Below are 15,005 nucleotides of genomic sequence, written 5' to 3' on the forward strand. Positions count from 1 at the left end.
AAGCTTTGAAAACTGCTTTGTTCTAATGGTTCATTGACGAGCCAGGGTATCAAATAATGGATTGCTGTTGCATCTAAGAACGTTAGAATGGTATTTATTTCATTGACTTTGATGGATCGGAAATGCTAACCTCTCTTCCAGGCTGGATTCATACAATGGCATCAGTCTTCATAGCATTTTGAAGTTAATTATGTCTTTGTATGGTGTTCAAATCATGATATGAATTAAACAAAAAAGTGGCTGGCTTCTTTTATGTTAAAGTTCCTGCAAGCTTTATGCTCTTAATTCTGGGAAAGTTGCCTGTAAAAAATATGTACACATTTATTTGTATCAAATCACCTGTGAATTGACTACAATAATATTCCTCTGTAAGTCTGGTTATATTTATAAACTACAGACAAAGAATATTTCAGATTTGTTTCTTTTATTTCAGAACAGATATAACTATGTTTTACAGGTCCATTCTGTTTTTTTGTGCAGTTCTTATGAGTATCCATATATTAAATATTTGTTGGATATATATTAAATGCAGTGAGTACACAGGATTCCTTTCTTTTGAGGTTGAGCTTCCTTATTCCACACCCCAACACACAGTAGCTGTGGCAGTCCTTAAGAGACAGACTCTTTCTAACACTCTACTCTTGAAATGCAGAATGAATTTGCCTTTTGTAGGAAGAGGAGGAGGAGGAGGTGGTGCCTTCTGACACAAACTGCCTGTATCAATTGCAGTGAGCAGACCGTTACAGTTGTAAAACCCCTCTTCAGACTAGGCCAGTTGCTGGAGGAGCAATTGCACTATTCACTACCCAAACTAAATATATGTGGCAAAGAAATCCCAGTAATAGGTTGCCTAAGACTGCTGAGGTATGCAGATTCTGAACTGCAGCTCCTTTGGAAAATATAGAAGGGTGATAAGTTAGGGTGAAAGGGAGTATAGAAGGCAAACGAGAGTTTAAAAAGGACTATGTAGTTGCAGAAAGAGATTTTTTGAGACGTTACCTGAAGCTGTCATTGGTTTCTTTATCTGCTGCATGGAAGAAATGGCTGCATTTCTGAAAGAAGAAGCAAGCTGTAACCAGTGAAAAGAAATCCTGGACTGCTTGCAACTCTATTAACTGCCAAAGCACAGGAGAAAGGTGAGATTCCCCTCTATGCATCTGGACAATGGTAAATATTAGGCTTTTTCCTATTTATTGTCATTCATACTGTGGATTTAATCTTCTGTCTCCTGAACATTTCTGCCTGCAAGTTTCCTTCTGCAAACCATCAGCTTTATACCACTATGGCGAGGCATTGCTTTCATATTTGTGGTGATGAGATGTGTGTGTGTGTTAGTTCAACTCTGCATGTTGGGCATGATGCCTTCTAGAGGATCAGTTACTCTTTTACCACAGTTTTCTTGAAGCAGCTACACCCATTAACATAGCATTGCCAGTCTGCAAACACAGTAAAAACTTGTGGTTCAGTTGAAGTTAGTGAAAATTTGCTATTGAGTTAAAGAGATCCAGAAAGTTGCTTGTTCAGTCCTAATCAGGACATCACGGATCTCCACAAGTTAAATACATTTTGGAACATTTTCCAGACCAAGCCATCTCCTTGCAAAATATTATCATACCCTAACATCTGACAAAGTAAATGCATACTGTACATTAGTCTTAAAATCAGGTTTGTGGTGGGGAAACAAATTACTTCTCTGGAGTGTAATGGCATGTAAGGTAATAGTTTCCAAATTTATATTTTCTTGTAGCATGCAAAAATACATGTTCCCGTTTAGCTGTTTATTTTTGTTATGTAGGTCTTGGGTCACACATTTTCAGAATTGTGGAGAAGTTTTCATTTTCATCAGAACTGTTGAGACAAGAATGTTGGTTTCATCGTGGCTAACAGAATGAGATCAGGAATTCCCCACTCAAATCTTGCTCTGCCCAGAACTTGTCTTAGGCAAGCCACTCTTTCTCATCCTAATATTACAGGTTTGTTGTAAGGATTAAACTAGATCCGTGTGCTGCGCTGGTACTGGCTCGCGAGCTGCAGCTTCGTCACGCTGGCCACGTGACCCGGAAGTGTCTTCGGACAGCGCCGGCTCACGGCCTCTAGAGCGAGATGAGCACGCAACCCTAGAGTCGGACACAACTGGCCCATACGGGCAGGGGTACCTTTATCTTTATTTCTTATTTATTTGAAGCATTTTTGCACCTCTTCAGTGAAAAATGCACTCAGAGCAGTTTACAGAGCTAAGTAAAATGGCAGTCCCTGCCTTCAGGTTCAAAATCTAGACGACAATTCAAAAGGAAGACTGATGGGGAGAAGAAAAAAAGCAATTTTGTGCACTATTCATTGGTTACAAGGTTTAAAGACCAGGTGAAATGGAGACATGATGGCTGGCTCCAGAAGGCAGTTCTTGAAACATTGGCTCCATGGGTTCTCCAGGAAGGTTCTGTTCAATTAATTGGACTTTGGTGTATTTTTATTGATAGGCAGATCTTCTGGTATATCTGGCTTCCTATGCTAAAATAGCATTCCCACTCCCTGTATTCATTTGGGTTCCTGCTTTTTGGCTTCTATTCTGTTCATGGTTTTCAATCCAAGCTTCATTCATGTTCCCTTTGCTATTATTCAACTGGGTATTTTTATATTCTTTATTTTTATGTGCAAAATTGAGGCTATTTCCTGTTATTTTTAAAAGGAAGTAATTGAATCGCATGATATGTTTAACAGTCCCACGATACATTTTAACAGTCATTAACAAAAATCCAGTTTTCCACTGCCATTAACAATATTCTTGTTGCGTGGTTGATAAGATGCTAATTTCTTCAGGAAATACAGGATCTGTGGCAAACACAGCCATTGTTCCCTGCTGTTTGTAGGGCAAGATTTTCTCTAATCTCACTGAACCTCTACTTTTGTCCTTATTCTGCTTTATTTATTTTTCAAGGCTCCTATAACTTGCCAAATATTTAACTATCCAGGCTAACTATGGAAGGTATCAAATCCTTTTCCATCTAAAAGAAACAAAGTGAGAATATTTTTCTTTTTGCTATCAAGAGGATATTTAAAGTCCACTGCGGTAAAATTTTGGTCAGGTCAATGACTATTCTCTAATTTTCCTAATTTATTCTTTATTTGTACTGGGTTTACCAGACAAGTCAGCACAATCATATGAACATCCACATGGTGGTGTTGTGTCAGGAAGGAGATCACATATACTTTGGTTCACATGCTTGGTCAGCACAACACAAATGTGAATGAATGAATTGTTTATTGTGGTCACAGGCAAATAAAATTTGGTATGGAAAGAAAACATATAGCTCATTAAAACAATTAAAAACAGACAAATACAAACACACATTTCTCTCTCTCTCTCTTTTCCTAATCTGCACTGAAGTCAGAAATTGTTTTTCCAACCCTCTCAGTAACACTGGAGGAAACATCCCTTAAACAGAATGATACAAAATTAGGACATATTCCCAGGGCAGTTCGGAGTAGAGGGAGAATTAACCTCTCTTACTACACAGGCTACAGTACAGCATAACATGGTCAACAGGTTCTGCTCCAGCTCCACGAATACAACCTGTCAAGAACTGAAATCTTGCTCACTTAACAGTGCAGAATGTAGCACATTAAAATAAGCAAGGATAAATGCTCTCCCATTTGAACGATGATTATATAGTTTAGGGGTTTGCTAAACAGTAATGAAATGCAGAGTTTGTTACTGTGAAGATGTAAGACGATTAATTGCTGAACAACAAAAAAACTGGGCCTCCTTTGACCTATAATTGCAGCAAAATTGAGGAGAGAAGCCCAGCCTAAATATCTTCTTCCCATTGACTAATGAAAGAGTATGAGAGTATGAAAGAATATGCTTTGCAGCTACTGAAAAGCATAAATATAACCACCATTTCAGGACATGATCTCAACAATTCAGCTGACTGAATACACACATCCAAATAAATAGCTGTGTTCCCCACACAAGATAGTAAACCCAGTATCTCCTGGAGGAAAGCAGACTGAACTCTTTCCACTTGGGAGTTTAACCCTGAAATCCAAATGGGAATGCTGTAAGTTGGGTCATGGACTTAGATCATAGGCTTGAATAACAGGAGATAAAGGGACACTTTGCATAAGGAAGAACCCTGAAATAACATGCCAGCTAGAACTTCACAATGTGACTGTGATGCTCTTATCATGTGCAGCAGAAGGGTTTTTCCCAGCAGCTTCACTGGGAAGGGCAACATTTGAACCAATCTTCTTTCTTGGAGGAAGTAAGCTGTGCCTTTACCAGCAGCTTGACCAGAAGAAATTTAATAGGTGATTCCCCCCTCTTCATGGACATAAACAAGGGAAATAGATTCCCCAGTGAAGTCCTTGCATATTACACTATAGGTAAAAGTACTGCAGTAGAGCCAATTAAAAGGATGGCACCTCTGTTGTCTTGAAATAAAGGGATAAGGAAGTAAATCTCCTAGTCAGCTTGGTGGATGCAAAACACTCAGTGAACAACTGAGGAGACCTATGGATGTCGCTGGTATTGAAGGAACATCCATTATTTTCAATGACAGTGTATGCTGAAGTGATATTCTCACAACATGTCAACTCCTAGGCTTAGCATACCAGCTGTAAGATGGAGTTGCAAATATATAAAACACCTGGCCAGATTCAAGTTGTAGTCGGCATGCTATATGAAGCCCAGAGTCTGTACATGTGAATTTAACCAGCCTGACATAAAATAAGGAATACTGGAAACTCATGGATCCCCATATTTCCTTGTTTTGAGGCGGCCCACATTAGTGAAACCACAACATATTTTCCTCTTGGAATTCCTGACACTCCTTGAGTCTGCTGGAATTAAGCAAACAGATCAGATTTTTGTGGCATGGCAGCTTTTTCTGACCTTATTAAAAACCCATGTTAATTCCATCCATGTCATTTCAGTTTTAAAGGCATGTAGCCTGCGTTAACTAGGATCTTATCTGTGCAGATCATATGCCAAAAGGGCTTGGCATTTTCCTTCAGCAAAAAGGGCCTTGTGTTATTATTATTGCAACTTTTAATCCTCATTTGAAGGTCCACAAAAAGTACATCTGTATTACAGCGTAATCCTATACATGTTCACTCAGAAGTCAGCCCCATTAATGTAACTGGCGCTTAAGTGTGTATAGTAAATTTATAGCCTGAGTTAAACTTCCATCACACTTGCTAGTCCTTTTCTGGTGACACAATAGTGTGCTAACATGCTAGGAGGGGTGGATGGGAGTTGAGTGCACTAACATCATCCCCTGTTGTCTTTCTGCTACTTTCAAACTTGTGGAGGGAGTGGGGAGCCTCATGTGCTCATTTGAGATTTGGGGGTTTTCAGGGTTTAAAATGATTGGGTAGCAGATAGAGAAAGCCCCCAGCTTCACAAGATCTGTGAGTTAGAGGTCAAATGCAAAGACAATGGCATGTGGGTGGCATGAAGTGTGCTAGCTCCTCTCACAGGTTAACTCAACACATTACTCCAAGACTTGAAGAGAAATTTAGTGTTGAGAGATTGCTGGGGCATGCATGACCTGAGTCGGGGGCGGGGCGCAGCGGTCTACATACAGGGAAAAAATGCTTTAAATAAGTCAGAAATTAAATCATTATAAGAAAAGAAAAAAACCCTATGCAAAAACACTCTAGAAAGGTTTTGTGCTCTCTGGCACCATCTGGTGTTGCATGTTTATAATGTATTCAAGTCGCTGCTTTTTTGACTAAAGTAGCTGAGTCCAGGGTCTGCAAGCAAAGGTCTAGCATATTTGCAAAAGGATTTACAGTGTAACCCCACAAGTAATATATATAGGTAGTATACCTCCTGCCAAATACCTTCAGGATTGCTCCTTTGAGTTTGATTGATGACACCACAGAAAGTTGGGCTCTGGAAGTCCCAGTCCCTATTATATCACCAAATGTTCTGTCCCCTGGGAGTTCCACTCTGGAAGATACGATCCAGGAAACAGAAGTCATGTGTTTCTGAATCTGGACCTTGCCCATCATTCCATGGCATAGGATGTTTGCGGATTCTCCTTTTAGATATTTGCCAGAAAAGCAAAATCTAGATGTACATTACTTGTGCATCTTAAAGAATCATAATGTGAATAAAAGCCAAATTGATTTGGCTTACTCTAAAAGCCCTTGCTTCCACTTTCTGCAACACATTAATCATACTGGATACTAAAACGATGCTCTTACTCTGGTTTTCAGCAATTTTATGTTTATTTTATTCATTTATTCCAAAATATACTGCAATAAAGCAAATTCCGCAAACAGAGCTTTACATAAGAAATACAGAAGCAATATAATACTTGGGTCTTCAAAACAGAAATATTTTAGTGTCCGTTTAGAAATGAACAGCTTTATATAATCTCTGATTTTGCTAATCTAAGAAATAACTCTATTTCACCCAGCGACTTCAGAAGGCGAAGGAAAATGTACATTTAAATAGCAAGTTCTACAGAAACGGCCTGGCATATTTTCAAAAGGGTACAGTGTTACACAAAGACGCAACTGTGAAAGTAGCAAGCTTTCAGACCATTTACTGCAGTTCTCATTTCAAGGAATGGAAAAGTAAACATTAAGCAAAGAAGGTTAAATCTGTATCTAGAATAGCATAATAAACAAAATTTAAGATTGTTGGCTGGCCCATTGCTGTTGTGAATATATTTATTATTGTATAATGGCTAATTTTGCTTGATTAGCACCTTTTCCCAGTCCCTGCACTGATAACCCAAACAAGCGAATACCATTGTCAGTGTATTAAAAAGAGATTTTGGTCTTGTAAAACAGTTTTAAGAATGCAAATGGCAGTGCAATACAATACGGAAAGCAGTCAACTGATCATGTATGTCTCAATTTCTCTTCTAATTGGCAGACTTTGGTACTTTTGCGTCCCCTTCTAGTGAATGGAGTTTTCCCCACTGGTCTTCTCGGCTGTTTGGCTCCACATGGAATCAATATTCAGAAAGGGAAGGGAATCCCATAATTCAGCAGGACAATGCATTTGCTACCATTTGTTCATGGGACATCCTTGCCCTTTACTGATGCAAACAGTTTGGATGGCAGTTAGAATACTTTTCATAAATCCTGTCAGGTATGTTTGAATGACTACACACACACCTGGCAGTTGGCAATATACCATAGATAACTGCCATGGTTGTGGGCAAATATATCCACAACTACAAAAGCCTATGGCAATGGATTTTTTAATCTCACGGATCATCCCTAAAACACATTTCCATTCCCCAAAACAAAAACAATCTGTTAATTTATTGTTACTTGGATATAGGCAAACTGTTCTGAGTAGATTTAGATTTAGTAGATTCCATGATTTAGGTTTAGTTATACCTGCTTTGTTGGTCTTATAGAATATATTGGTTAAGTCTGTGCTATGAACTAATAGACTCTGAACACTAGAGGGATTATTTGTATTATAATACAGCAACAGTGACATCTTAATGCTTGGGCTTGTTTACAACTACTCAGTGCTTTTTTTCTAAAACAAAATGTTTAGGGGTACTCTCATTTTCCTACTCATATTGAAATACTGCCCCTCAATGAGGCCAAACTTACGGTAGATTCACAAAATGTTTAGGGGTATGTGTCCCCCCAGAAAAAAAGCACTGCAACTACTTAAAAGACTGTAACCCTATGCACAGTAGAACCAAGGCCAACTGAACTCAATGGGACTCATGGCACAGTAAGCAATTATAGAATTGTAATGAATCCTTTTGCAAAAAAAACCCATACCAATTTAGTAAAGAATTCAGTGAAGATACAATTCACTGCTTGTATTGAAATATAGCAAACATTTTCTCTCTAACCAAGAGCTGGATAGATCTTGTTATTCATTAACCTGGCGGTTCTCAAATTGTTTCTCTGATCCACACTTTCAGTATTAAAATGTGCTCATGCAACACCAGTTTTTTTATTGAGAAGAGATACATTGGAAAACAAAAATAAGAAACTCCCAGCAGTGCTTGATTTACCCTATAACATAGAACACAACTACTTTATTATACGGTCATGCTACATCCAGAAAGTGTAAAACAATGCAGCTACATAAGAACATGAATCATTACCTACCGGTAAATATAATTATAAACAAGCCTCTTAAGTATGTATACAAACTCAATGAGCGGTGCGTCCTTGCAGTATCACCTGATGCTCTTGCTCTCATTTTGAAAAGGTATCTATCCATATTCTGCAAATAAAAGAAAAATGCTATGCTATGCTATGCTATACTGAAACGTTTCTTTATTGTCCTTGAATCTTCCCGCACACTTGTCACCTTCTCCTGACACACCAGTGTTGCATGCCACACCCATTGAGAACCATTGCTATAAGCAAATACATTTAGGGAGAACAGAAACCTGCTGTTAGATATTCTAGTTCAATCAAGCTAATCCAGGACTTCTATGCCATCTCCTGGTTGCTGTGGGTTCCAAGTTTCCTTCGTATCACAGGGTGTGTTCATATTACCTACCACCTTAGAGTACAGTGAGATTTTTCCAGTGCATTTCACACCTTGCCCTACCCCACCCATATGTTCACGGCTTCATTGGTGTCAAATTTGTTTCTGCTTGTGTTCGTACCAGGGGGCATTGACAGGCCAGAGATGACTTTACCTTGCATGGCATGGGAGTGGGAATCATCCTGGCTAACCCTGAAACCTGTTGCTAGCTCTCAAAACAAGTCGTTGGGGTGGTTTTGTCTTTCGTGTGGAGTTTCTGCTATAGACAGAGGCCTACCTTGCCTAATGGATGGGTGGCTGCAATTGCTAGCGCATCTCTAGGACCTTGGGACCCTGTAATTACATTCTGCTGATGATTCCATGTTAAATTAATGAACCTGCTGTGCACAAATTATTTATCATGCATTAGTTAATGAGCTGTCTCCCTATAAAGAGAGAGAAAGAGACGTCCTCACCTCTCTGCGGGTCCCACAGGAGGGTAAACAGAAATGAACTGCTCCTGCTCCAGCCCCATTACTTTCATACACAGAGAGAAGCTTGCTCTCCTTCCACTCGTGCCCAAACCTGTAGGAAGGATGTGTAGAAGTCCAATGTGCTCAATAATCTTGTAAGAGCCAGTGTGGTGTAGTGGTTAAGAGCGATAGACTCGTAATCTGGTGAACCGGGTTCTCGTCTCCGCTCCTCCACATGCAGCTGCTGGGTGACCTTGGGCCAGTCACATTTCTCTGAAGTCTCTCAGCCCCACTCACCTCACAGAGTGTTTGTTGTGGGGGAGGAAGGGAAAGGAGAATGTTAGCCGCTTTGAGACTCCTTTGGGTAGTGATAAAGCAGGATATTAAATCCAAACTCTTCTTCTTCTCTTCTATAATCTCATATACAGAAATACGAGAAAAATAGAAAGCAGGTACAGAGACCATAACACATTTCTTTTTTATCTGGGGTTGTAATCCTGAGTGCATATCATGGTTCTTTCTTTTGGCTTTGTTTGATTTGCTTCTGCTGTCCTCAACCACATTCATGGATAGAGTGGTCTGATTTAAGGAGGCAGCCCTAATCCTGTTTACCTGAGAGTAAGCCCCATTGAACTCAGTAGAACTTACGTTTTGAGTAGACATGGTTAGGAATTGCTTTGTAACACAGGTGCCAATCAAAGTGCAGCACCTGGAGCATGTAAGTCTCAGCAGTGCAACAGATGTGTTCAAAGGGAATCCTCCTGGCAGGTTGCCAGTAATACTTGAAGAATTTGTTGGGGGGGGGCAGGGAGAGAAAAAGAAACCTACTATTATACCTCCCAGCAAGAGTGCAAAGGTTAAAGGAGTTGCATGGAGTTTCACAAGAGCAGCAACTATTAGCATAAAATCCTTAAAAGGTATCTAGAATAATGTATGTTTGTGTGAGGACTAAACAATTTGGTTACAGGTCCGCGAGTTTGCCTATAGTAGAGATGATTAACACTTGGATGCTATTCTTTCCAAAGTCATCTGGATGTAGGAAGTATGTGTTGTCATATTAGTGGCTTCGAGAACACTGTCCAACCATCTCGTCCTCTGTTGTCCCCTTCTCCTTGTGCCCTCAATCTTTCCCAACATCAGGGTCTTTTCCAGGGAGTCTTCTCTTCTCATGAGGTGGCCAAAGTATTGGAGTCTCAGCTTCAGGATCTGTCCTTCCAGTGAGCACTCAAGGCTGATTTCCTTAAGAATGGATACGTTTGATCTTCTTGCAGTCCATGGGACTCTCAAGAGTCTCCTCCAGCACCATAATTCAAAAGCATCAATTCTTCGGTGATCAGCTTTCTTTATGGTCCAGCTCTCACTTCCATACATCACTACTGGGAAAACCATGGCTTTAACTATACAGTGGTGCCCCGCAAGACGAATGCCTCGCAAGATGGAAAACCCGCTAGACGAAAGGGTTTTCCGTTTTTGAGCTGCTTCGCAAGATGAATTTCCCTATGGGCTTGCTTCGTAAGACGAAAACGTCTTGCGAGTGTTCCGATTTTTTTCCGCTCCCCCCTTTTTCTAAGCCGCTAAGCCGCTAATAGCCTTTTAGCCGCTAAGCCGCTAAACCTTTAATAGCCGCTAATCCGCTAAACCGCTAATAGCGCTAATCCGCTAAGCCGCTAATAGGGTTGCTTCGCAAGACGAAAAAACTGCTAGACAAAGAGACTCGCGGAACGCATTATTTTCATCTTGTGCGGCACCACTGTACGGACCTTTGTTGGCAAGGTGATGACTCTGCTTTTTAAGATGCTGTCTAGGTTTGTCATTGCTTTTCTCCCAAGAAGCAGGCGTCTTTTAATTTCGTGGCTGCTGTCACCATCTGCAGTGATCATGGAGCCCAAGAAATTAAAATCTCTCACTGCCTCCATTTCTTCCCCTTCTATTTGCCAGGAGGTGATGGGACCAGTGGCCATGATCTTCGTTTTTTTGATGTTGAGCTTCAGACCATATTTTGCGCTCTCCTCTTTCACCCTCATTAAAAGGTTCTTTAATTCCTCCTCACTTTCTGCCATCAAGGTTGTGTCATCTGCATATCTGAGGTTGTTGATATTTCTTCCGGCGATCTTAATTCCAGTTTGGGATTCATCCAGCCCAGCCGTTCGCATGATGAATTCTGCATATAGGTTAAATAAGCAGGGAGACAATATACAGCCTTGCCATACTCCTTTCCCAATTTTGAACCAATCAGTTGTTCCATATTCAGTTCTAACTGTAGCTTCTTGTCCCACATAGAGATTTCTCAGGAGACAGATGAGGTGATCAGGCACTCCCATTTCTTTAAGAATTAGTGGGGTAGGAGAGCTGGGGGGAAAAAATCATATCTGGCAACCAATGAGCCCCTTTGGTTTCAGATAGCACATGGGTAGACGAGTCTAAAAAGCCAGGGACACAAATTTTCCTGGCCCTCTGGTTGCTCATTTACTAGAAGTAATGTATTTAAGAATTAGCTCTGGAAGCGTATGCACGATTCTGACCAAACTAAGCCTTCTAGAGCAAAAGCCTCCTAAAGCAAAAGGGTTTGCATTTTCTCTAATGTGTTCTGTGACTTAATTATGCATTGTGCAAGGAAATACATTTACTTTTCTGTTCGGAATCCTTTTTTCTAGCTAATTGCACTTGATTGATTTTAAGTTCTAGTATTATGACTCTATGAAAATTTCACTGCACCTATCACAATTTTATAAAATTACCATGCCTTCCCTCAGCCATCTTAAAAAAGAAAAGGTTGGACCTTGTCCTGAAAGCCATATTATAAATATTTATTTTATTGCATAAAGCTAATACACTTTTGTCAAACACTTCAAAGTGGCTTACAAAGAGAAAATATAAATAAAATAATATAAAAACTAGTAAGGAAAGCAGAGGCCCTTGCTGGCTCTTAATAATGGGACCACAATTTCCATTCATCACCCCCCCCCCAGAACATTTTTCTTTTACTATTTGTTTCACTACATTTACATTCCTCCTTCAAGGAACTCAAGACAGCTTTTACGCTGCCTCCCCTTTATTTTTATTTCCAGAGCAACCCTGGAAGGTAGGTGAGGCTGAGAGACAGCAATGTCTGGTCTATGCTCACTCAGTGAGCTTCATGGCAGAGTGAGGATTTGAACTCAAGTCTTCCTGGCTTTCTCATAACATAACTTTTCTTAAAATAACTGAGCAGTAGTATTTTCCATTTATTTGGAATAACACCTTTGCAGCATTAATGGACACCAGGCGAAACACAATGCAATTTGCTTAAACCAGTTAACAGCAGCTACAAACTTCCCTCAAATGCAACAGTCACATCTCAAAAAGTTGTTCAGGCATCCTTTTAGCAGGTAATAATGTGTTTGATCTTGTTCTTGTTTGGCAGGCTTCTTTGTGAAACCTGTTTGAGTAGTTCCCCAAACCCCTCCCCCCCCCGCCCCGGCAACAATTACGGTAGTTGTCTGTTTATTAAAACAAATCTAGTTTTGCAAATTACAAAGAACTTTCCTAGAATTATAGAACTAGAATGATAAAACTCTACGAGACCACCTTATGTTTATGACTGGAATAGATTAAGCAGATCAGGAGAAATGCTTAAATATATTTAATTTGTATACTGAATTATAAAAGGAAGACACCTTTGTTATGTTTTATAAGAGAGAATCCACAACCCACCATGGCCACAGACGTGAAGAAACTCAAATCCTTGTGTTGTTGTTGTTGTTATTTATATAATATGTGTGAGTCACTACCTCTCATCCTAACCTATTTCACAGTGTTATTGTGGGGATTAATGTGTGCCATCTTAAACTACTTAGAGAAAAAAGGCAGGATATAAACGCAGTAAATAAAGTGGGCTGGGTGTCAGTTTACTACTGCTAATCTGCCCCTTTCAGGGTGGTCGCTTTTGGGGAGGGGCTGAGCTATGTGGATTGCTGGACTTTGGCCCTCATGTCCAGCCATAGCTGCGCCAGTGCTGTAAAATCACCTGTTGCCATTAGCCCCATGTTAGTGTGATTGGGATGCGGGTGGCGCTGTGGTCTAAACCACAGCCTCTTGGGTTTGCCGATCAAAAGGTTGGCGGTTTGAATCTGTGCAACAGGGTGAGCTCCTGTTCCTCTGTCCCAGCTACTGCCAACCTAGCAGTTCAATAGATACCGCTGCAGCGGAAAGGTACCGTAAATGGTGTTTCCCTGCGCTCTGGTTTATGCCATAGTGTTCCACTGTGCCAAAAGCGGTTTAGTCATGCTAGCCACATGACCCAGAAAGCTGTCTGTGGACAAACGCTGTCTCCCTCGGCCTGAAAGCGAGATGAGCGCCGCAACCCCATAGTCGCCTTTGACTGGACTTAACCGTCCCGGGGTCCTTTACCTTTACCTTTTTAGTGTGATTGCTGATCCTGTAGTTCTTTCAGTACTTGCTTCCAACACTGCTTGCACAGGTACTGATTTATAATCCACATTATAGCACCAGTCATGTCCACATGCCTCTTGGAAGATCTGCACATGACAGCATAGTGGGGTCATGCATTCATCTTCTCAAAGCATCTACACATACCCACTCAGTGTGTTCATATAGTGAGAAATGATCGGGGCTATATATATATTTCATACATCTTCCTACCAGAAGTTCTTTTTCTATGTGGGAAAAATGTTATGTTTTGAAGCACCCCTGTGTCTTAACAGAAGCTTTCAGATGGAAAACGCTGACATGTACCTAGTACTGACTGCCAAGAAATTACTCACAAGTAAGATTTTGGCATTGTGGGTTGCAATTCCTTCCTGGACTTCGAAATGCAAGGGGTGGTGGTGATTGCATAAATGACATTTAAAGGAATTGGCTTATATCTGAAGAAAAACAACACCCCCAAACAAATCAAGTTATCTGTGTCTTTTTTGTGACCAAATACAAGCACATAACAGCAGTATGTGCTGAAGAAGTTAGAAATTTTCTCAGTGCGCCCCTCCCACACTGCCCAGTGGTACAGTTGAGACAACGGGGCTGTGGCTTGTGAAACCCTCCCCTGCTTCAGGCCAGTGTATATGGAGCAGGAGGGCCTGGTCTGGTCTACTCACGCTTGGCTTGCCTGACCAGGACTCCAGTGGGCATAGCATACCTGCCAAGAGACCTGGAAAAAATGGGACATCCTGTTTTTTTTGCTTGAGATCATGGCAGCCATTTTGGGTGCCACAATATCACATGTTCCCATGCTGTGCTCTTGCTTTTTGTGTTTTTTCTGGACTGCAATCTCACGCAGCTCCCCAAAACGTGTTTTTTGACACTGCAGAAGATTGCGCCCTGTAAAAGAAATGCTTTTGGGGGGTCAAGAGTGCTGCGTGAGTCATGTGACGTGCCTGGGAACACTTCCCTGAAGATGTGTGTCCTGGTTTTCGATCAGAAAAAGTTGGACGGTATAGCATAGGTAAGTGGAAACCCTCTGAATCTTGACCCGCTGCAGGATTGTGTTCCTCTAGGACCAAATTGTTTGGGGTCATCTCTGCCTGAGGCATTACAATTCACTCTGCTTATGCTGGATATGTTGCAGTGAGGTTATTTTATCTGTGGATGCCTTAAACCAGAGCTTTCCAAACTGTGTGTTGCAACACATAAGTGTGTTGGTTGCCGTGTGCAGGTGTGTCGTGTGAATGTTCCTCATGCTGCTCCTGGGACTGGAAAGGGATTAGTTTAACCTCCGGTTTGCTAGTAAAACTGAATTACTGTGTCGCGAAATGATGCAAAATTGAATTACTGTGTCGCAGTAAGCACCGCTTTGTAGGTCAAATTATTACTTGTGTTTAGTGCAGGATAGTAAGCAGATGCCAAAAGTAAACATGCAACTTAAGAAGACTGTACACTGTCCTTTGTAAAACACTGTATCTACAGAGATCCAGTGGAACCTGAGCAAAAATTAAGCCGTGGCAGCCAAAGGAAAAGGAAAAGGTCTGTATTTCAGTACAAGTGAAAGTATCTGTGATCCACCCGCCCTGCTTGTTTTGAATCTGCTATCTTAATCTCAGGAATGTAGCATTTTGGTATTGGGTGTGAGG

General features: G+C 40.8%; 1 protein-coding gene across 2 annotated transcripts in view; it reads left to right on the top strand.

Annotated features, from left to right (window-relative positions):
- RNF144B (ring finger protein 144B) overlaps nucleotides 1–15,005 on the top strand; it is a 76,262-nt gene that overhangs the window by 2,267 nt on the left and 58,990 nt on the right. The window contains exon 3 of one of the 2 annotated variants that reach the window (XM_081206582.1): nucleotides 1,039–1,167. In XM_081206582.1, the coding sequence (XP_081062708.1) occupies nucleotides 1,152–1,167 (16 nt within the window). In that variant the 5' untranslated portion in view covers nucleotides 1,039–1,151. The remainder of the gene's footprint in view (nucleotides 1–1,038; nucleotides 1,168–15,005) is intronic. The other variant, XM_081206584.1, reaches the window with a different exon arrangement.

Source organism: Podarcis bocagei (assembly GCF_964188305.1).
Source record: "Podarcis bocagei genome assembly, chromosome: 8".
Taxonomy (NCBI): domain Eukaryota; kingdom Metazoa; phylum Chordata; class Lepidosauria; order Squamata; family Lacertidae; genus Podarcis; species Podarcis bocagei.